Genomic DNA, 23,586 nt, shown 5'->3' with positions numbered 1-23,586 from the left:
TTCACAACTCTGCTTCTGTATTTAGGATCTGCCGTAGCTACTGTAGAATTCATGCGGGACTACTCAGAAACTTCTCTTCTACGTGATGGATAAACATCTAAAGATGTTTAAAATCCTCCAAAACAGTTTTAATTAAAGAAAATATATAATTCGCATTTATTGTAAATTGTGGATGAAGTTGTGGTCAGATGTTTGCATTCACTTTATCACGGTGCATGCATGGTCGAAGTGCAACTTACTAAGGGACGATAATATTTTGACCCTGTGTGGATTAGAGAAAATCCCAAGCTTGTGCAACCAGTTTTTGTTTTGTAAAGCCATTAAAGATGTATTCTCTACAAGCATAGGCTTGTTCACAGGATATCATTAAAAGCCCCAAATTGCTGCGTCATTCATGCCCATGATGGGTAGATGTAAAAATCTAATCACAACTGTAACCATCATAATTACATTATTTTTCAATGGTAAATGGACTAGTTCTTATTCTGCGCTTATTCAGCACTTTACACAACTAGTTCACCCATTCATACAAGCACTTTTTTCCCTATGCTCTTTCTAGGTAAGTGCTTTTTGTCCAACATGCACACACATTTATACTTGAATGGACCTTGCAATTAGAAATGACCTGCTCTCCCACCTGGCATACAGTCACCCCAGTTAGGGGCACATATGCCCAAATAAGATTATGCTGAGTGAAATGAACACAAAAAAATATTGTTCCATTTGGCTCGCTGTCAGTTACCCACATATTTTTGCCTGTGGCCTTAGTAAGCGAATAAACACTATGTGTTTATATGCCTCTCTGCATTTAATTATTAGTTATTCATTTCTGGCTCTCCACAGCATGTTTTTGTCCTGTCTTCCTCCCCTTAGCCCCAAACAGTTGCAGCAGATGGTCACCCCTCCCTAAGCCTGGTTCTACTGGAGGTTTCTTCCTATTAAAAGGGAGTTTTCCTTCCCACTGTCACCAAAGTGCTTGCTCCTAGGCGGTCATAGGATTTTTGGTGTTTTCTATTTTCTTTGTAGGGTCATTACCTTACAATATAAAGCGCCTTGAGACAACTGTTGTTTTGATTTGGTGCTATATAAATTAAATGGAATCAAATTGTGTAAAGCTTATTGTCTGTCTACAGGAAAATGATGTTTCTGAGCCATTTTCAAATTTAAACTGGAGTTTATTAAAGGAGAAAGTGAAGAGAAATTTAACAAGCTGTATTCAGTTGACATTATGAAAACAAACTAGAAACAAAGTTGAAAAATAAGCAAACATTATAGGTACTATATAATGTAGACAACCTTGTATTCAAATGTAACAATGTACAGCTTCCAAATCACAGTGGTATACTGATTAACTTCAATTTAACAAAAGTCAAGCTGTTTGTGCCAGTAATATAACATTCATTTGTCTCTATAACAGAAGAACAACTAGGTTAAAGTGACTGTCACTATTAGTTATAAAGCGAAGCATTTTCTGAGTGCCATTATGAAAGTAAATGTGCCATTATTACAAGAACTAACATAGAGAAGGTAAAAAAAAAATAAAAAAATCACAATAAATGTAAAAGGTAAATATCAGAATGTAAAATGCTGCTTATTCAAACTGTTTACAGTAATTATTAGCATACCTTTTATGGAATTTGTGAAACACTGATTTTTACAGAAGAAAGGCTGAGGATTCTTTGCTGCATAGCTATAACTGTATATTGCAGAGTAATAACTGTGACGGGCAATAACATGGATAAAAAGAAAAACGCACAGATGGTCCATGTGAATATAAATTACTAAGTGAGTTACAAGGCACTGTCAACTGATCAGTAACCATGGTTGCAGCACTCCTTTTACTGAAAATGATGTCCTCCTTGGCTGTAATGCCCTTAAAGCTGTTAGTGCAAAGATGAAAAGCACTTAGCAGTAGCACACTGTAGGCTACTATTCAATAAACAACAGGAGTAACTGGGGAGGGGCGCAACCTGTTCATTTAAAATTGAAAATTACTGCACAAATGAATTACGCAGTTTCTATAAATTCAGGTTTATGCTTAGTGCGGTGATGAAACAGGATCCTCAGTCATGTGGCGCGTTATTTTAAAATGGTAACAAGGTGTCAAACACTTGAGAGGAACAGCGGTGCTGTCAACTGTAAAGCGACCATCATCTCATACAGCACAATGAAATGTGTTGAAGAGCTGCAAGTTCAACAAGATACAACTATCTGTGTAATACCTAGTTTAGACATAAAATGAGTTGCTCAACTCATCCAAAGTGCCCACTGTTTAAAAAAAATCACATGTGAATATAACAGAGCAAAATGTGACTTTGCATTTAACAAGCCTCACAAGCATTTACGCCTCACAGTGCGTAAGCCTTTAAAATGATCACAATCTTCTGGAAACACACATACTGTGTTGGATTAGAATAACTATAATACCACAAGATAACGGGAGGTAAAGCTAATACAACAAAGCTCATCCATGTCTAGTCCCAGAGCATTTAGGAAACAACAGTTACTTTTCCGTTGTTAGCATTCTTTAACAGAGTCCTGAGACAAATCTAACAAGACACGGCATTATCAGAGCAGCTGATCAGACGCTGCTGTATGTACAGTATAAATGTGTTGTATGTGACAATGCTCAGCTAGCTTTACATAGCCGCCAATTTCAATTTACTCTGAACAGCTAAACCTGAAAAATGACACGGATCACAGACATGATTATATCCCTCTAATTTACAGGTGTGCTGTAAATATTCAATTCAAACCAACAGATTACGCATGAATACTAAGATTAGATAGTGCAGATGCATTGACATATATTTACAAATAATTAGAGATATTTGAATGCCCTGAGGTACAGATATAACTCTCACCAGACACCAAAACCTCATAAATGGACAAATTCTTTTTCAAGAAAAGAAAAAAAAAAGACAAGCTCTTACATTTGCTATGCTCAACAAGCGCTTATGTTTCTGTTATGCCCAGTGAAGGTTAGCACTAATTGTGAGGATACTACAACAGGAGTGTATCTTGTGTATGGAATGTATAAGGTGATTAAGTGCTTTAATATCAAAGCAGGAAGAAACGATTAAAGCAGCACAGAGCAATTTCTGACCACTGGACAGTAAAAATACTCAGAGGAACAAAACTTTGATTTACAGTCAGCTCATCAGGTTATTATGGCTCATCTGTAAGCAAACGATTGCCTACTCAGCAGATACACAGGAAAAACTGATTTGACATCCGATTAATGCCAAAATCACTGGCTAGTTTAAAAGTAACATTAAGTCTCATATCAACTGGCCTTTCAACTCCGATTTGGTCCACCTACTCCTGAGAGAAGAAATTAAAAAAAAAAACAACAACCAGGAGTTTAAATCATGTCACTTTTTTTTTTGCAATTGTTGGCTTGTCTGTTTTTAAGAAAAAGACTGCAAACAGTTTTAAGCACAATATTGATGAGAATGCCAAAAATAAGGAGCTAAAAGTGCATAAAAAGCACAGTAAGCTCCTGAGATTCCTGGGTTTGGCATTTTAAGTGACTGCTTTGCAGTACATGGAGGGAATGATTATACAAAAATAGTGCGCTGGTTTAGCATTTTTAACAACTAATATTTCTGAACAACCACAACCCTCCTTTCACAGTCATTTGGCACAATATGCTGTATACCCAACAGCTTTCAGAATGGAAACGCATGCAATTAAAAAAAAATCATATATTTTCTTTTTTTTGCATGTGTTACCTCACATGAGCTGAGTGCATACGCTTCACTTTTCATAGCCAGCTTGGGTGTCATTGGTAAAGCAGCAAAACTTTCTACAGTCACTAAAATACAAGTAAATGAGCCATGTGTCCCATGAAGGGTAAAAAATACAATACACAAATCTTTTTTTTTGCCTGGAGGTCGGGTACTAATCAGGAATCATCCACATGTTGTTGTTCTCAGGTGAGACAGACTAATACCTGTGAATAACAACAACAAAAACAGGTAATGTGAATGCAACACAATTCTTAAAAATTGTTTATGTGTTGGCAAACAACCTAGTGCAATAACAATAAGTTAATATAAGTTTCAAAATATTTCCCCATTTCAAAATTTTAAAAGTGTGTAAAATGTACCTGTAGGAATTGGGTTTAAAAGGGCCATTCTTATTCAGACCCAGGTATTTTGCCTGCTCGGTCACTAAGCTCCGTCAGGTGGCATCAAACGTGGCCAGATGCAGACTCGCAACATATTCATCTGAAAAACAAAGACATCCATTAATAAGAAAGAAATGGGCGCACACACAGAAGATGGGTATCTGTCAGTTCATGCACTCCATTCTTGCAGGCGTCCATAAATAATGCCTGTAGGCTTTCAACATGTAAATAATACAGGCAGTGGTTAAGTATTTAAATCCTTACCCATCTTTTGGGAAGCAAGTAAACGTCTTGCTTGTAACGTCCCTCTGGAGCATTGTACAGCTCAATGAGTGCCAGAGCCTGAAAACAAACATCAATAACACTGTTGAAATTTTATTGCACATTATGAATTTAATGAATAGCGCAGGATTAAATTATGAACTGCTGATTATAATGAGAGAGTGCAACTATGAGCAGAAACAGCATGTAGATGTTGAGTGTCCTGTGTATTATAACATATCAGCGTCAGCAAATGAGCTTATCTGCAAGGACAGCCATCTAATTACAGAAAATGGAAAAAACAACAACAAAAAAAAAAAAAACCCACACTGATTCCTATGTACTCTGCTATCTCCACCAGACATCAACAGCAAATATGGTCTAGCTTCAGCTGCCGTCAGCATCCAATTACATGTTACCTGAGTGGTGGCTGTGATGGACAACACAAAGGTAGGGACAGTGGAACAGCTGAGGTTCAGGAGACGTCCCTATTGGACAAAAAACAACACGTTATCGCAGGCTTTAAAAAGAAATTTAATCAAAGGTCTATAGCACAATTGTTACAGTCTAACGTAAGCTGAAAGCGATTTGATATGACAGCACATTAAAGAGGAGAATGGATCGGACTGGATCAACACTGTTTATTAACAAGGATGCTATCAACCTGAGATCACACGTGCATAGCTGTAACGCAGTTTAATGTTGTGTAGCTATAACTGACACAAATGCATAAGTGAAGGGACACAGACACAGGCAGTCACCTCAGCCAGGAGGATAATTCTCTTGCCATCAGGCCAGATGACATGATCCACCTGAGAGCGGACTCTCTCCCAGGTCAACTCGGGGGTCCGTAGACTTGCCTAGTTGAGACGAGAACACAAGTAAACCTCGTTTTGTGATCATTTAAAATGACAGAATATTTATTTGATCTTTACTTATATGTATAATGGTGGTATTAAATTTTAAATTCTACCATCATACGTTAAAGCACTATTTTACCACATCAATCTCAGTGTTGGAATGTCCCATGTTGCAGACAATGGATCCATTTTTCATTCTGTCCAGCTGGTCCCTGGTCACCACGTTCTTATTTCCTACAGAAAGGCACAAACATATACCATCCTCATCTATTACAGGAGAAATAAACGCTCTGGAGCCCTAAGAAGCAGTGGAAAACTCCATGAACTTAAAACTTCTTATGTTATATTAAAAAGCTATAAAAATGTCAGTGAGTACAACACTTTTGTATTAAATGTAGTTACCAGTGCATGTGATGATGACATCTACTTGGCGAATGACTTCATTAAGCTTGACCACTCTGAATCCGTCCATGCTATTTACACACAAAAGAAGGAAGAGATTCTGCATTCAGCTCAGGCCTGGACAGTGACAGGCTGGAAAATCTCTTTTTACTGACAAGCAAATCAATTGTTGATTGAGTGTGTAGTGCATCTGAGTTAAAGCTGATCATTAGTTTTTCATATCTTTGTCAGATAATTAACACGAACAGTTTTCTGGACAGCTCGGTTTTATCTCTGCAGCTTTTTCCTGTTCCTATCGCTCGATACATCATCAGTTTTCCTCACCAGGCCTGCAGGGCACAGATGGGATCAATCTCTGTCACATAGACAATGGCTCCCAATGCTTTCAGAGCAGCACAACAACCTTTTCCAACCTGAAAAGACAAAATAATGTAGATAATTCATGAATGGCAAACTACAGAAAAGAGTTTAAAGGGCATGTTTAAAATGTCTCACACATTTTCACAACTATGCGATTATGATTACTGCAGAATGATAAACTGAAAGGAAACAACTCACCTCGCCGTAACCACATACGACCACCTGTTTGCCTCCGAACATGACATCTGTGGTTCTCTTCAAACTACAGACATTTAAGACACAAAATTAGCACATTTTGTAGAATTGGAAAACAAAACTGCCAATCTGTAATAGTGTTTGCAAAATTATGGCACACAGTAAAATGTTATTTGGTACTGCTTGTATCAAAAGTCTCTGTAATATATCCTAAATTTCCACATTGTCACACTGGAGTTTGTGCGCTCTAGTGATCCTAAAAGCCATGTTGTCCAGGGAATTTTTGTTGCCCCAAATGAAGCAGTTTAAGTCTCTCAGGGTCTTCTTCATGAATGTGGGAGTTTGACTGACTGATTGACTCTATGTGTTCGATGATGCTGACAATGTTCAAAATGTTCAAAACGATGTTCAAATCGATGTTCAAATGTTCGATGTTCAAATGTTCAAAACATCCTACACACAGTCATTTATAGCAAGTTACCATGTTGGTCCCATTCTATTTATATAATTCAGTTAGTCATTCATATTAGACTAAATAAGCTGTGACAGCAGGAGTGCAGTGGGTTTCTGGGTTAAGAACAATCCCTCAGCAGAGATGCAGGCATGAAACGTGAGCCCCTCATGTTGTCTGCAGAGAAACTTGAGCCACTTCACCAATCCTTATCAGAAGTGGCTCGCTGTTCTACACAATATTCATTATAGTGCAATAGCTTTAATAAAGGAAACAAGCTGATTAGGCAAGGCACCAAAAATATGACAAATTACACCTGTCAAATAGAGGGTATTAGAAAATAAGACCTGCTTCCAATACAAGCCCACTTCAAATTAAATTAACACAGTAATGTGGAAGCCAATTTTCTCAGTTAGCCCTGGTCACTAACCGAGGAAATATCATTAGAATTTAATAATGGAACACCTGCTACTTGACAACATTGTACCTGCTGATAATTAATCCAGAGGAACAGCAATAAATTTTCTGCAGTAAGCACAGAAAAGCACAGCAAGCACTGTTCCATGCAGAAATGTGCACACACTGTTAAAGAACACTAGACCTTTTATGCTGCCAAATAACAGTAGGGTTATAAATGTAACTGTGCTGTCAGGCTGTTTCAGAGACTGCAGAGTCTGCAATGTTCACACTAGACAAGTTTTTACAAGGGTAACATCTCTTTAAAAATCAAGTTTACATCTTTAACGGCAACATTCTTTGTGATAGCAGCATATGAGGCTGTCCGTCCTCCACTAACATCAATTATGATTGTTATTAATGAATAATGCTGTGATATATGCTTATTTTTCTTTACAACGTGGTCATGAGACCCTTTTACAACACAAGTGATGCAGCTGAACAAAGAGATTTTCTCCATTTTAATCCTCACTCTCTTCACTCCTGTGAAAAGCTGACCCAAAAGCCAAAAGAATTACCCGCAGTCCAAGTCGACCATCATCCAGAGATTTAAGCACATTGTGTTTGCACCCACTAACATGATGCTGAGATGAAAAGCAGACCATAAAGGGCCTGTTCTGCCAGATTTCCCCACTTGTAGACAAATGATAACACAACACAAAATTACCTTGCTTAGCTCCCTCTGGAGCGAGAGAAATCTTTATATTACATTGATTCAAATATAAAGTGTGTACATAGAGATGGATTTGTATAAAGAAAAGCACATATATCTAAAGGTTTTAAACTCTAAGTTGATAAGTTACTAAAATTACTGTATTCCCCCTTTCCCCCCCTTAAACCATGTTATTTAAGTTATCCAACATACAAACTGTAATATTGTTTATACATGAGCAAAACATTTAAAACCCGAGCTTACTCACCCATCCAAGATGGACTCTCTGCAGCAGTACAGGTTATCAAACTTCTGCTTTGTCACAGAGTCGTTTACATTCATCGCAGGCACACACAGTTTTCCAGCTTTAGACAGCTGATACAACCTAGACAGAAACATGATGGAAACATGTTGGCTTGCAACTAAATGTGTCAAGAAAGCAAATATCCACATATCCAAAAATAAATTACCTGTGAACCCCAGTGACACTCTCCTCTACAATGCCCCTGATCTTCTTGAATACATTGGGGTATTTCTTGTACATCCAGTGTGTCAAGTCTCCCCCATCATCCAGGATCTAATAAACAGGAGGAAGAGATTCGTCATCTTCTTATAAACAGAGCGTGGTGTTTCTCATCTTCTCTTCAGTAATTAAATATTTACAGACTGTTATTAATGAATGGGTTCTTCTTCTGGTGTTATTTGGGTCTTTTCAACATTGCTGTTTGTGTACATCATTCACATATTACACCTGGCAAAAGAAATGTCCATGTACAGCACCCGAAAAATGTTTTCCACAAACCATATTAGGTTGCCAGGCCTCAGTGTTGATACAGCGGTCAATACACCACCAGAAGTCATCTTCAGACTCCCCCTTCCAGGCAAACACAGCCACACCTAAAACATAGCAGATGGGCGATAGTATCTCAGTAGCAGTACGTCATATCAAGAAACCACTTCAATGTTGATGAGCAATTACGTTGTCTCATTCATTTCACAGAGCAGAAACTGGATAAACTGCATGAAAGCATACATAAAGTCTTAAATAAAGACAGTGAATACAGTCAAATTCACCTCTTCGCTTAATAACTGGTATTATAGATGTAATATCTCACTCATCTCAGTGGAAACCAAAGATTTTTCATGACATAGTATTTGTTCAAATGAAATGTGTCACACTCCAAACAGATGATATCAATATGATTACTGGGTGTAAAAGCAAGTTTGAGACCAGTTTAATAGTGGCAGACATTTGTACTCTCTACGTGCCCTTCAGTTTAATGAACAGCTCAGTACAGTACGTACAGCAGTAATTAAATGAGCACTAGACACCCTGTAAAAAATGCAGATCAGTGAGACTCCCCCAGCCTTCCCGATCATGACGAGTCTACTCTGAAAATTTAATGCACACTTTGACCATCACATAGCAACCGCAGATAAAGGACATAAAGAGTGCTGCTAATTCACTACATGGACAGAGTTATGTGTTCCCATTAAGTCTGCAGGGATGAACTGTCATGAGTTTAACATTTACAAACCGTAACCTTGGTTTTAAAAGCCACGAGACGCTCCCACAACAGAACAAACCTTTGCTCATTAAAGATTAAAAAGAAGCCTTATCTGATCCTGTGTTCTGCTGTTATCACAATGTTGTTTGCAATCAAGCTCGCCTAGAAGACCCAACATGGTCTTTGAGCTTCTTCACCATCTCTGCTGCTTACCTGTCTCCGACAGGGCAGCAGCCACTTCATTCTGTGTGGAGTATATGTTGCATGCGGTCCAGCGGCACTGAGCTCCGAGAGCAACCAGAGTCTCAATCAGCACCTGAAGAAATACAGTCACAATAAGTGTATTTTATTGTTATATAACACATGAATTTACCATGACCCACGTCTACATACATTATCTTTAACTCTTTGGGATCATCTGGCTGTTGACAGCCCATGAACACAGCCAGCTACATACATTTTAATTGAAATACAATAGATTTTCTTTTTACTCATTTAATTCAAAATAATAATATAAGGAAGCACGAGCTTGTGTGAAGTAAGAAGCAGTTAAATAGTGATTTAAAGTCCTATATGACGAAGAGACACAATCACAGTGCGGTCTTTGCTCAGGCGTTGAAGCTCGATGTCAGAGATGAATCTTACTGCAGTCTGGGCAGTGATGTGAGTGCAGCCTACAATCTTGGCACCTGCCAACGGTTTCTCACTCTGTGCTCTCTTCCTGAGTGAGATCAGTGCCGACATATCTGAAAACAAGATTACATAATGAAAATAGTCAGTGGGAAACACTTCAACGCAGACGATGCAGTAGAAAAGAAATTCATCCTTTTCTTTTAGCAGGCGTTACAGAATAAAACTAAACCTTTAACAGTTAAAGGCAGTTATCTTTATACAGAGCTACTGGCTATTTTTTGAAAGATGGATAAAGGGACTCTTTGAAATATACAGTTTTTACTTTCCTCTCTTGGGTGGAAATATGTAGTGTTATAGTTGGTTGTGTGTTGTATTTCTTAAATAAAGCAAGCCTCTAGGCCTGTGTGACCAGGGCTTAAATAACAGCAGCAGCAGCAACAGCAGCGAACAAGCTTAAGTTTCCCATCTGCTCCAGTGACGTTTTGCCAGCAAACAGACCTTTAAAATGCTGCTTTAGGTTCCAAATGTCAGTGTTGCTCAATAATGCAGAGTCTGTTTATGAATCATGTCCAGATTTTCCTTCTCTTTTTTTCATGTTGTACGAAATACTACAGGCAGGAATCATGTTAATGTTTTATTGTCGAGAAATTATAAACAGATGAATACTGATTGATAAATTTAGTAAAGATCTTAAGTGTGAACTATAAATGTATCATGAATTTTTTTGTTTTAAATTAGGATTATAAAATATTGTTGTTACATTCGTAACTGGCACATTAATAAGGCCTGCTTCTCAGCATCAAACACTCATCTGCACAGATACTTAACTCTTGTATGACGACACTAACAAGATTTTATTCTGTATCATATCCAGACATGATTAATACCATGTGGCTCATCTTATTAAAGCACAGGTTCTTTGATCCAAAGCAAGAAAGAATGGACAATGTGCTAGAGATCTTAACATCTTTTGAGATGTGATATCATGACAACTACTTTCCTTTTTACAAACAAATTAATATCACTTACAGCAGCGACAGACTGAGAAAGTTACTCACATTACTCAATAACTTCAAATAACCTTATGTTCGGGGTGAAATATTCTACCCTTGAAATGTCACACTTCAGTTGTGTAAGGGGATTTATTTTTAGGCGACAGTGTTATTCATTGCTACCTAAACATTAACCTTTGATTCCTGTTTTGTTTTCCTCCACAACACTTGTAAATTTAGTAGATGTTGCTTAAATGAAATGCTGAGATCACTTCACGCTCCTCGTGCTGACCTTGCTCTGCGATCTCAATCTCCCGCCTGCCAAATTCAGCCTGCTTGATGTTCTTGACACAGAAGTCACTGCTGCCCTTGCTGTTGACCTGAGTTTTGTCCCGTGGCGAGGTCTCATCATCAGAGCTGTCCGTATATGATGCAGCTGTAAAAGAGGGTTTTATTATTAACACCAACCAAACTCAAGATTCAGGAAGTTAAGCAATCATTTTTGCTGAAGGTCAAAATGAGATGAGGATGACAAAAAGAAGCATTACCACAAAACCTATAACAAAGAAATGTACGAATATTGATGTCATCAAATTGCCTAACGGACTCCTCTCATTACCTCCATAAATACAACACAGTGTAAAATCTTTTGCATCTACATCACAAATGACACACACGTGATTCTGGCTCCTTCTTACCAGAGCTGTAGCTGTCTGTGGAGGACTGGGAGATGGAGCGGGACAGGGAGCGACGGCCTGCCTTGGTGGGGAACCTGCTGAACTCCTGCTTGTCCTCCACAAACTGGATTTGCTAAAAAAAAAAAAGAAAAAGAAAAGAAAAAAAAAAAAGGGCAGACAATGTAAGCCACACACACAACCAGTTTAATGTCTTGTGATAATTTTCTTGTGGCTCAGCTAAATGTTAATTTCTTACAGTCCTTCAGGTGCCAGAGTAGAGCTGTTTTTGTCTTTCTTGTATAGTATAATGACTTTAATAGATTTGAATGGAGCAGAATCCCAGAAAATTACTGGCAATGTAAAAATCCCCCTCAAAATTGTGAGCTCATTTCAGTTTATTACCAAAAATGGATGTCTGGCTATAGCCCAGCAGACGCTGCATCATCAAGACTGATGTTCCAAAATTAAGCTGCTCAAGCCATATTTTGATTTCGATGACCCCATCTGACTCGTGCTAGTGTAACGATTGTAACTATCGACTCTCGGCTTTTCTGACGTCGAAAAATTCCCTGTCGTGTTATTTGATCCCCTGCAGGGGTGTACAAATGGCAGGAAAAAATAAAAAATAAATCACCTTATATGACCTTTTAAAACTCTCCAGCTCTGGTTCCAGTGCAGTGTGTTAAGCCAAACGCGTGACATTTTGCTCACATTGTTGTGGTATTTAAGCAACTGACGTGAAATGAGTGCAAGTCTGAATTGTACCTACTGATTACTTTTCAGAACTATGAAACAGTCCTACTCCCTGTGTGTGCTGCAGGCTCTCATCTTGGGGGGGTTTTTTTGGCCTTCAATAAAATATTTCTCTGCATGATAAGGGTTTAACCTTGCCCCTTTAACGCAAACAGTACACATTACTGCGAGATGAAGAAACCGGACTGGTATTTTTGTTGTGTGTAACTAACTTCATGCCTGGACAGTTTGGGGTATTTTTGGCTTTATTTATTTTTTATTTTTTTTGCAACAACAAAAAAACTTATGCTGACAGGGATTTTCCACTCTCAAGGTGCTCCAATGCAAACAGAGGACAGGGGGATTGCCCCACCTCCGCAGTTTCTGGAATGTGTTGGAGTATCAGATCCAAGTATCCAAGTATCAGATTTAAAGATCACCCTAGACAATAAATTATATACATGCATAACAATTAATCTGTGCTTTACTTCCACAGTTTGCCATTTGTTTTTCTTCCCACAGTTGCCAAGTGCTCGCTCTCAAGGGGTCGTCTGATTGTTGAGTCTTAACCTTACAATATAAACGCACCTTGAGGCAACTGTTTTGTGATTTGGCGCTATATAAATAAAACATGAATAGAACTGTAAATTAAATATTCTCATCATTCCAATTAATTATCTTGACTTGAGGTGCCCCATCCACATACTTGCTAAACACCATGGTAACAGAAGACAATGAGGAGCAGTCTTCTTGTGATTTAGGTGAAAAACACCACATAGTTCAGCAGGGTGGTGTAGGTTACAGGGTCCCAAGGCCCAACTGAATGAAACATACTGTTTTATGTGAGCTGTTGGGGGGGTGGGTTACCAGAATGATTGAGTATGTGGTTAGCACGGACTCAAAGGTATTGAGTCTGTATTACTATATTTAATCAGGACTCTGTGCATGTTCCTATTATTTCCGGCCATTTGATAAACAAAAAATGTGTTTCAGAGGAAATGAAACCTTTTTTTTGTAGTCATGTTTTAAGTAGTGGGAGGAAGACACATCTGTCTGTATATTCCCCACATGGAACCTAAAGTTAAAGGTGAAGTAAGGGCTAGATATTTTAAAAATGAATCTGAGCACATACCATTTGGCAATATTTTAAGGAAAACTTAAAACTTCTTTTTGTGTGTGCCCCCCCCCCCCCCCCCCAGTGTGTTACAATATTCTTCTTTGCCATCTGTGATTTAATCACACGTGTTGCTTTATTTTAAATGCCTGTCAAAGAGATTACAGTCTTTCTGATATCAGAACTCCAGGAAGCCCAGACTTAACCATTATCCCTCCAATTCCAACTGTAAATAATTAGTAAGCTTGAAACTTAAATGTCTTACACTAAATATGTAAGAATACATAAGCATTACATTTAAAATCAAAGGTCAGTAATCTCAACTGTGCTGTCATAGAGGACATGCTGATAAGTGTCCTTTATGTTCACATTTCCCAATTCTTCTTGATATCAGCTGAGCACAACTATTTTGAATTCAGCAATACAAAAACTTTGAACTCTTTAGGGTCAAATGTTTGGCTCCTGACTTTGCAAGCTAGTGACGCTTCAGTGTAAAGATCCTTCCTAAAACGGTATGAGGATGTGAAACAGTCAAGTATAAAAGGAACATCTGCCTGATATGTTCTTGGCTGAGCATGCTGACTCTTGCATTTGACAGACTCCGTGCCCCATGTCGAGCTATATGCTTTCTAAATGCAAAAACTGTTGCATTGTGCATTGTGATTTGTCCACTTCAGTGCAACTTATATGGAGTGTGCAAACACTGTCCATTCAGCCTCAAAGGTGAAAGGCGCAGCTCTTCCTTGTTCCTGGAGTGTGTCAAATAACTTCTTTTTGCAAGTTTTACAAGGAACAAGTGGTTCTTTTGTTTCGCAATTTCAGGTCAGAAGCCGCTGCTGAAAGTGTGCTGAAACTGTAGTAAATTTGTAATACGGGGGATATGTGAATAAAAATGCACAATTATAAAGTTTTATTGTTATTATTAGAGGTGTGACCCATTATACACATGCAGAAAATGCTTAAGTTTCTTTGGACTTGACGTGTGACTCTTTAATTACTTAATGTGGGTTTAAACAACTTTTTAATTCTCTTGTCACACGCAATAGCAATGTGTGTGGACTGTTATGGGTGCACAGATACCCTAACCCCCTGTGACATATAACTCATTAGTACCATATATATTTTCTTAAAATCAGAAGTCTTTGAGCTCTAGTAAAATGTATTCACGTTGCAAAAAGAAGGTGAAGTCTGACTATACAAATACCCATAAACAAAGAAGATACAGCACCTATAAAGTGCTGTTATCGCGCTAAAAAGAGCCTTGGAGGTTTGTTTTATTATCCAAGGGTCCTCCTCGGTGCCGTTATGCTTACACCTGGTGCAGACTTACCTTTTTAACCGGTTTGTGAGTGGGCACAGCGCTGAAGACAGTCGACAGCTCTCCCATGGTTATTTCGCTGTTTTTGCTCACGGTCATGGCTGAATATCTTTCCGCTACGTTCTCGCTCTCCTTCACCTCTTTGCTCGCTTGCTTCACTTCCAGCTTCGCCTCTCCGACCGGTTCGGACATCTCGCTGCTGGCTTATCTATCTTTACCCGGACAGAAATACAACAACCAACCGTTGAGTCTTCTCTAACGTCAGAGGCTAGCGTTATGTTATGGGTGTCCTCGAACTGCTAGCTGGTTACGTCGCAACTGCTAACGGATAAGAGGCTGTCAGATTGCGAGCACGTGAAAGCAGGCAATAAACGCAGGATTTAAGCAGGTGGTTTTGCCTAGTCGACTTTGATTTGGTTGTGAATCGTTACGTAGTCGATTTCCTAACGCAGGCGGGACGTGGTCCGTGCTGTTTCCCGGCTGGCTCTCCTGTCACCTGGCTGACCAACTTTGTGGGCGGTTACTAACAGACTGAGTGGGCGGCTCGCGTGTTAAGCTACGTTCAGGGTAACTGGGATAGCACGTTACGAATGATGAACACGTCCTTTAATTTACATTTTAATGTATATATATTGCCTTTTTGGCCAAATTTGACATGTTAGATCCCGTTATAGTATAGTACTTTCGGTTTTGTGAGATATGGCGGACGTATGTAACTTTAACTTTACAGTTACAGTTTCCCCCACATTTTAGTCGTAGTCTAAGCAGGAAGTATGTCCCAATTCCACACTGTAAATAAACACAGTGTGTACTCATTTGTTTTGGCAGGGAGTAAACAGCCTTTGTACTCAGGAAATTGGACGTGTATCAGTTATACGTGGATCAAGCTATTATTTTGGAAAACCACTGGCAGAAAAATCTTAGAAAAATCTTGCCAAGAAAATACAACCATAACACGTTTTATTTATTATGTTTCCACTTCTTTTCTGTGATTCTGTGAATGAAGTTATCTTATTAGCCACAACTTACTCTTTTCAAAAACAGAAAAAATTCTGTTTTCCAGTATGCATTACATTTGTACATTAGTATCTCAGTAATAATATGGTAGGAGTGAAGGATGGGTTTAAGGTGGGTGGGTGATTACATCAGTTTGGAGGGGTGATGGACAGGCTAGTAGATGAGGTCAGACAGGATTCTATGTGGACTATAATGTTTGTAGACAACATTGTAATCAGTAGTGAGGGTAGGGAGCTGGTGGAAGAGGTTTGGACACAAAGTTAGAGAAGCAAGGCTGAGATGGATTGAACGTGGGATACGTGGGATAGTGAATATATTTTACAAGGGATGTTGAAGATGAAGATGCAACGCAGTAGAAAAAGAGAAAGACCACAGATAAGATTCATGGATGTAGTGAAGTAGGGCATGATGAGGGCTGGAGGCCAGGGATAGGGTGAAATGGGGACAGGTGACCAGATGACCACTGTGGTGGAGACCCCTAAGGGAGCAACCGAGAGAAGAAGAGTCCCAAAGTGCTTTATTGTACAGAGTACAATTTATTTATACCTTTATTAGTTCAAATATCTCTATTTCTCTTAATATCATTTGAAGAAATACTTTACATCAATTTAACTATGCTATGTAACTCGTTAGTAACATAATTTTTCCTTGAGCTCTGGTAAATGTATTCACACTGTAAACAATACATTCCTCTGAAGGCCATGTACAAGGACTGGATAGAGTGAAAAGGCAGCCAAAACTTGGACAACTGTTGTTGGGGAGGGGGGCAAAGGAAGGAGGCGACATTAACCCCGCCCTCTCGAAAGTGGCATCCTGTTAATCCACTGACGTCACGCCATTTTCCACCGAAGACGAAAAGGCACAATTTAGCCGGATCACAATCGATAATCTGAGCTGATATTTACACCTAAAACGGTAGCGTTTCAATTTATTGCGTTGTTATATGTTTGTAAAACGACCTGTTGTGAGTTTACTTCACATATGTGAATGTATAGTATAAATTTCTGCGGCTGCTAGCCGAGTGCTGCTACCGCTGAGCAGGCCTCGGTAGGCGGCAGCCATTTTAGCTTCCTGTAAATAAGCTGTTAGCCTCGAAACACAATGCAGCGTCGAATATGCAACAATATAGTTGGAGATATAAAGCAAACGAGTTAACTAAGGCATTTGAGATTCGCTTCGTCTGGCGGTCTGTTTTTGTTTGTTTGTTTTTTAAGTTTCCGTTAGCATAACCTGCAAATCCAGCGCAGAAAGTAGGCCAAGCTCCCAATTCGTTTGTGGGTCATTAGGTAGCATGTATTGCACTGTGGTAAATGGCTAAGTGAGAGAGAGTGTGACCAGTCTTTGTAGTGTAAAGCGCTTTGGGGTCCATAGGGACTAAGTAAAGCGCTATACAAATACAGGCCATTTACCAGTCTTTGACTTAGAGCTAAAACATTAATATTATTCTGCTCATTTTTCAGATACAGTCATGCATCGTGACTGTCCCCTTGACTGTAAGGTGTACGTTGGAAATCTCGGCAACAATGGAAACAAGACAGAGTTAGAAAGAGCATTTGGCTACTATGGTCCTCTCCGGAGTGTTTGGGTGGCCAGGAATCCCCCAGGCTTCGCCTTTGTAGAGTTCGAAGATCCCAGAGATGCAACTGATGCCGTGCGGGAGCTTGATGGAAGGTAGGTGGCAACCTATGCAAATCAGTTTATGCATGCTCAATCATCCAGGTCAGGTAAGTGGATTCTGTTCATCTGGACATGGCGTTTTCAGTGGAAGATGATGAAACGTTTCTTACTGAAAACGCTGCATCCACATGAATAGTCTACTTAAATGAAGGTATTGCTATTGGATCGGTACTACTCCTTCCCTCAAGTTCAGGACATTGCTCCCATTCCGCAGAAAGGAGAGCTCCTCTCATGCAGTCACACTTTTAACAATGATAACATGTTATTGGTCATCACATCTGTTACATTAGCAGACATTTAGACTACATTCAGACATTCAAATGATATATTCAGCCCACTGAAGTGTGCTAAGTAAGTCATTTTATTGGAAAAACGAGGAAAAATACTTTCTATTTATGTTTGTTTTTTTTTTTTTCTTTTGCAGGACTTTGTGTGGCTGTCGGGTGCGTGTGGAGTTATCTACTGGCGAGAAGCGTAGCCGCACTCGAGGCGCTCCCCCTTCATGGAGCAGGCGTCCTAGAGACCGAGACGACTACAGGCGGCGTAGCCCACCACCCAGACGCAGGTGACCTACATGTTGTTGTTGGCCAGTAGACACGATAACCAATCTATTCTGCACTTTATTCTTGCTTGGTCACTTACCGGTTCAACTTTCTTGCCCACAGTACAGTTCCCTTTAATTGCATTTGGGTTTCCAGTGTAGGTATTTCTAGTGTTTGTGACCTTTTCTGGTGATTATATATTTGTGGGTGTTGCAATGCCTAAGGCTTGCAGATTCATCTTCATTGACATTAATGGTCATTTTATGGAAGGAGCCACACAGATAGTCATTCACCATCATGTAGTGGAAAAAGGGGCATTATTTCAGAATATAGAGAGGGCTGCCTTTCTGTTTCTGAGGCATCTAAAGTGTGGTCTGCAAGACCTAGGTTATAAAGGCTTCCTTTGAAACGCACATTTTTGTGCAGTCTCATTTTAACTGTTTTAAAAAGGCAAAAATGGGTGTGGGGAAACAGATTTAGGCAGTCAGTAAAAGTATAGGCTAAGTATAAGTATACATTTTGGGGGGAATAAAAGTGCCAAATGTGATGCAATTTTTTTTCTTTTTGTTTGAGGATGCTTTTTATTTTTCATCTATATTAATAAGAATGAACCCGTTGCAGAGCCACCACCATGCCTCTTCTCACCACCCTCTGAGTCAATCAACTAGTCCTCTTTCAGCATCATGTGACTGCTGATCATCGGGCCGCAATCAGCTTGGCTGGTGCTGTCACATGACCCAGGCATGGCCAGTCGTCAGGTTGCACCAGCCCATTGGTTCCTCAGCATGCCGTTCTCAACCTCCTCCTCCTTCAACCTTAACCCAAACGGCAGCGGCCACCTCACATTCCCGACCAATCAGCGTATTACGTTCCCAAATGTCTACAACCTACCAGCAGCAGCCTTCGGCTAACCAATTAAAGCAGGAAAAAAGCCACAGCCAGCCCCCATCTGCCTGCCACCTAATCACCTTGCAGCATCTGGCCAGTCCTATTCAGCCAATTCTACCCACCCGGCCGACAGTCTGCCTCCCTTTCGTCATTTCTAGCTTGTTGAAAACCAAAAATACTAGTAAGTTTTCCTGCTTCATTCAGTACACTGCTGATTACAGTTTTAAAAGTGAAGAGACAGCTGGTTTAAAAGGGTTGTTCTTTTTTTTTTTAAATTATTATTATTTTGATCATAAGTTTGTCATTTTGTCGTCCACCATTTCTGTAGTCCTTGTTTCAAGGGGGGATGGACCAACATCAAATATCTGGAACGTCATGTTTCCAGAGATTTCGATGATAGATAATCATCTGGTATGTCTTGGGGCTCTGAGCAGAATTATGAAGTCACATCAAAACTTTCCTTAAACACCCCCTATGAATATCAGATCTTTTTGTGTGTGTGTATGTGTGTGTTCCAGGTTTGAGATCTTAGCCTGGCTGTTTCACGAGGCTTATTCCATGTGAAAAATAAATTTTGGTACCAATTTCCATTTCTGTACATTTTTCCCTTAAAGTGCAGTGGACTGAATTCATACAGATGGTGGCCCAAATGGTGTGCTGGGTTTTTGATTCCCCACATCAGAGCCGATCCACAGTACGATATCAAATTACCTTAAGATGAAAATCCTGCTGGTGTTTCATCCCTCGGAGCTCTGAACCTACTGCTTATGAATCACGGGACGAATCCTAATCTGCATTTCAAAGTTAGACTGAAATATAATTGGACTTTATTGAAAGGTGCATGTTTTACTGTGGGAAAGGTGAGAGGTGGTTTCCTCTGCACCTGCCATCTTTATGTGCTGGGTCCACTGCCAGTGACTTCTGTTTTCTGGTTGAAGTCTTTGTTTTCCTTGGAAAAACACGCAAGTCGTTTACTTCCATTTTGAGTTCTTGAGATAGCCAAAGGGCTGTGCTGAGGGAGCCCCGTGTAAGAAAAGGAGTAAATAATGTGGAGCTCTACACAGTGATCAATCCATCTGTCTTTGTCCTTAACACGTTTGTATTTTCCCTGCGCAGATCCCCACGCAGGAGGAGCTTCAGCCGCAGCCGTAGCAGGCAAGTCATCTTTCACGCTGCATGAGATTAACTCTATAATTTCAGCATTGTGTATGCATGTGTTTTATTTGTAGCATACAAATGTGATGCAGAAGTGTTGCACTAAACCTGACCTGCGTGGAAGCTGAAATGTTTTTTGCAGAGGTGCTTGTTTAACTTTACAGCCTGTTTGAACCTTTGTTGCTGTTTCTGTGGTGATGCAGTGTGAGCTCTGTGCTAATTGATATAACGTGGAAGGCAAAGTGGAGTCGGCTTACACTAAGTGAAAACGGAGTGTGTACATATGCACACTTAATATATTCATGTTTACAGATTTCAGACCTTGTTTACGTGCATCTTTACACTAAATTGAATGTCATTTGAAATCAAACCACCATCTTTTTAAATATATCTAACTTTTGGTTAAACTGTTTTTGTTTAAAAAAAAAATGTTCTAAAAAAAGTTGTAAAATTTTTTAGAATGGGATGTTTTTCTTCTTCAGGTCTTTCTCCAGAGACAGGAGGAGAGAGAGGTCCCTCTCCCGGGACAGGAACCACAAACCTTCGAGATCCTTCTCTCGATCAAGAAGGTACTTGCACACCTTGAACTGTCTGAAGATTATTTCAGTCCATTAAAGTAGGGTTGTTAGCGACTCATCAAATAGACAAACATTATTTATTTAAATAAAATATTGTGATATTAATGTACAGTGACAGTGTTGGTTCTTAGCTGACCAAACTGAGATAAAGTCAGCTCGACTGAAAAGCCATCCAACACCGGATACTCTTGTCAAAGCTGCCTCCTAATCCAGAGCAAGCAAATGTCTCCATCCCACCAGTAAAAAAACAGGACAGCCACCTTCTTACAAAAAAAACCCACGACTTATTGCTATTCTTGGTGACTAAATGGTTGCCCAAAACTTGGGGGTGTTGCAGGTTTGTTGATCTGTTTTATCCAGTTAGTTAAAGTAGGCTTTGAGCTTTGAAATTTAAAAAAAAAAGCTGATAAATTGCAGTATATGTTATTGCAATTTAAGTGAAGTATTGTGATGATAGCTTATCATAGGGTGTTTGTTGGCAGCACCTGTTTCTCTGCTGAAAATAAAGAGATATATGACCCAGAGTGTCCGCCTCAGAGTAAACTGGTCAATAACCACTCAGCTGAGTGTGTTGTGTGACATCAGTCTGCTGCTGTTGGTCACACGATTAATGAATCTGGCATCGTGTGGGTGTGGTTTTATACGCAGCACAAACTCCAACAAACACATTTCAGGTGCATTTAAAACCCAATTTGTTTGTTTGTGATTGGTGAAGGGCGCTTTAATGCAAAAATGAGCTGAAATGTATTTATTTTTTGTCTTGTTCTCCCTCACAGCCGCTCCAGGTCTAATGGCAGAAGATAAGAGGTCTGCCAGGTGTAAAGGGAGCTGAAGATGAACGGTTTTACGGGCTTTCCCGTTTCATATGATGGACTCATCATGACCGTGAGGTCACTTTTGTCTTTTTTTTTTTTCTTTCTTTTTTTCCCATTTTTTTTTAAAAAGAAAACAACAATCAAGCATTTTAGTGTCCCTCCCTTTTTCCTGTTGTGGTGACTTTCAAATACAGTGACTGGGCGTGTACAGGTATAATAGCTCACCTGTGCCACGTCTGTCTTGCTGGTCCTGAAACAGTAGTGCCACCCAGCATTCCAGTTCACCAGTTAATCTCTGAGCTTTGTTTTCTTGAAGAATGTTCTGTGTAGTTAGACATCGTGTGAGTAGTCCGTCATTTTTCACTGTGTAAATGTCAGCATTTTTTAAAAAAAGAAAAAGATGGGATAAATCCCTTTTTGTTTGTTTGTAAGCCAACTATTTTTTTTCTAGCTACACTCTTCATAATGAAGTTTTCCATCTGTTAGTGGTTGGCTGTTTTTGTTTATTTAAAAAAAAAAAAAAAAGGCAGCCCTTTCAAATGCAAATCTGTCCAGTGAATCAAAATAACTACATGGAGCAGAGGTCAGATTTTTGTCTGTGAAGTTTTTCATTTTTTCTTTTGTTTGATACTATGTGAAATTGTCTCAATTAAAAATACTGGTTGGTTTAAAAAAAAAAAAAGTTGGTTTTTTTTGTATTTTTTCCTCACACCTTTCCTGAGATTATAAAGTACCAATGTACTTTGAGCATTTAACCCCCACCAGAGGGTGCTCTTGATGTGTGAAGAAGCCCAGAGCATTGTTTCAGTTGAATTAAAGATGTGCCTTTATTTAACCCTAGCTGCTTCGTAAATGAGGCTTCACTCTTTTTAAATAGCTTTCATAGCTTTATTTTCATTCGCAAGTATTACTTTTTTGCATTTAATATAAATTTCAAGCAACTCTCTCTTCATTATAAGCAGTGCAATGAAGGTAAAATGAGTTTAAACACCTTGGGTCAAATATTCAGAGCAACAGAGTCCAGGAAGGGTGGAGCTGAGTGTCAGGGGTCATTTTTGATAGGATTCAGCAAGAGTGCTCAATGCATCAGGGAAGAGACTCGATTGGAGGGGGTTACAACGGGGAACGTGGAAAATAAAATTTGCTTGTATGCAGACGACGTGCTGGTAGCGCTAGGAATCCCGGAAGAGGGAATTCCTCTGCTTATGGAAATACTGGAAGAATATGGCAGACTGTCTGGTTATAGACTAAACAATCAAAAAACTAAAATCTTGACATTCTTTTTTAACCCCTCAAGACAATTGGTAGCAAGATATAGATTCGGATGGCATCAATCTCAATGGAGTACTTGGGGATCCTGCTGACAAAAGACCTTGCATTGTTATATGAAGTTAATTATAATCGGGTGAACAAGAAGATATATGAAGATCTGGAGAGGTGGGGTCTGCTCCACCTCGATCTGGCCAGCAGAGTTGGAGCGATAAAGATAAATATCCTCCCAAAGCTGCTATATTTGTTTGCAGCACTTCCAGTGGAGGTTCCAGCAAAACAATTTAGGGAGTGGGATATGCATTGCTCAAGATTCATATGGGGAAATAAAAGGCCGACAGTGAGATATGCAATATTGCAGCTGCCTGGTGAGCGGGGGGCATGGCCCTACCGTACTTTGAGGATTACTATCTGGCAGCCCAGATCAGACCTCTAGTGTGCTGGTGTAACGCTAAGTATGAGGCAAAATGGAAGGACATTGAGCTTTCTTTGATGGATTTCCCAATACAGTCTGTTCTGGGGTCTCTTGAGATTTTGCCACAGGCATATCAGATGCAAAATTTTTGTGTAAGTTTTTCCCTGAAAAAATGGGCAGATGTGATTAAATTTTTTGGTCTTAATAGGGAAATAGGGTTGCTGGGATGGCCAGCGTATCTCCCACGCTTCCTTCCAGCATTGTTAGACCATAAATTCAGGGAGTGGTCCAGGCATGGAATCACTGCAATCTGTAAGATAGTTAAGCATGGGGAGCTGATAAATTTTGAGGACGTGTCAGATTTACAAGATCGGCAGGGAAGATTTTTATCGCTACCTACAGGTTCAGAGCTTCTTCCGGAAGGAAGTTAGAAGGCCTGACGCAGATGCTAGTGGGGTGATCCAAATATTTATGGATGCTTATGGTG

General features: G+C 39.5%; 2 protein-coding genes across 2 annotated transcripts; one reads left to right on the top strand and one right to left on the bottom strand.

The window, feature by feature from the left end:
- Positions 1-1,154: 1,154 nt before the first annotated feature.
- On the bottom strand, positions 1,155-15,274 carry LOC146518522 (S-adenosylhomocysteine hydrolase-like protein 1). The gene is made up of 16 exons (XM_085161023.1): positions 14,756-15,274; positions 11,601-11,712; positions 11,195-11,338; positions 9,923-10,023; positions 9,491-9,593; positions 8,572-8,666; positions 8,240-8,346; positions 8,038-8,154; positions 6,214-6,277; positions 5,980-6,068; positions 5,656-5,726; positions 5,393-5,487; positions 5,155-5,253; positions 4,813-4,881; positions 4,112-4,474; positions 1,155-3,955 (listed from the first exon to the last, which is right to left on the bottom strand). The coding sequence occupies exons 1-15, from the start codon at positions 14,933-14,935 to the stop codon at positions 4,385-4,387; spliced, it is 1,536 nt and encodes a 511-aa protein (XP_085017149.1). The 5' UTR covers positions 14,936-15,274; the 3' UTR covers positions 1,155-3,955; positions 4,112-4,384.
- A 1,274-nt stretch (positions 15,275-16,548) lies between these two features.
- srsf3b (serine and arginine rich splicing factor 3b) lies at positions 16,549-21,536 on the top strand. The gene is made up of 6 exons (XM_085161034.1): positions 16,549-16,675; positions 17,221-17,431; positions 17,862-18,002; positions 19,984-20,022; positions 20,505-20,591; positions 21,377-21,536. The coding sequence occupies exons 2-6, from the start codon at positions 17,229-17,231 to the stop codon at positions 21,402-21,404; spliced, it is 498 nt and encodes a 165-aa protein (XP_085017160.1). The 5' UTR covers positions 16,549-16,675; positions 17,221-17,228; the 3' UTR covers positions 21,405-21,536.
- The last annotated feature ends 2,050 nt before the right edge of the window (positions 21,537-23,586 follow it).

Source organism: Neolamprologus multifasciatus, chromosome 5 (assembly GCF_963576455.1).
Source record: "Neolamprologus multifasciatus chromosome 5, fNeoMul1.2, whole genome shotgun sequence".
Taxonomy (NCBI): Eukaryota; Metazoa; Chordata; class Actinopteri; order Cichliformes; family Cichlidae; genus Neolamprologus; species Neolamprologus multifasciatus.
The sequence above is the reverse complement of the archived record's forward strand: the minus strand, read 5'-3'. Positions and strand labels throughout refer to the sequence as shown.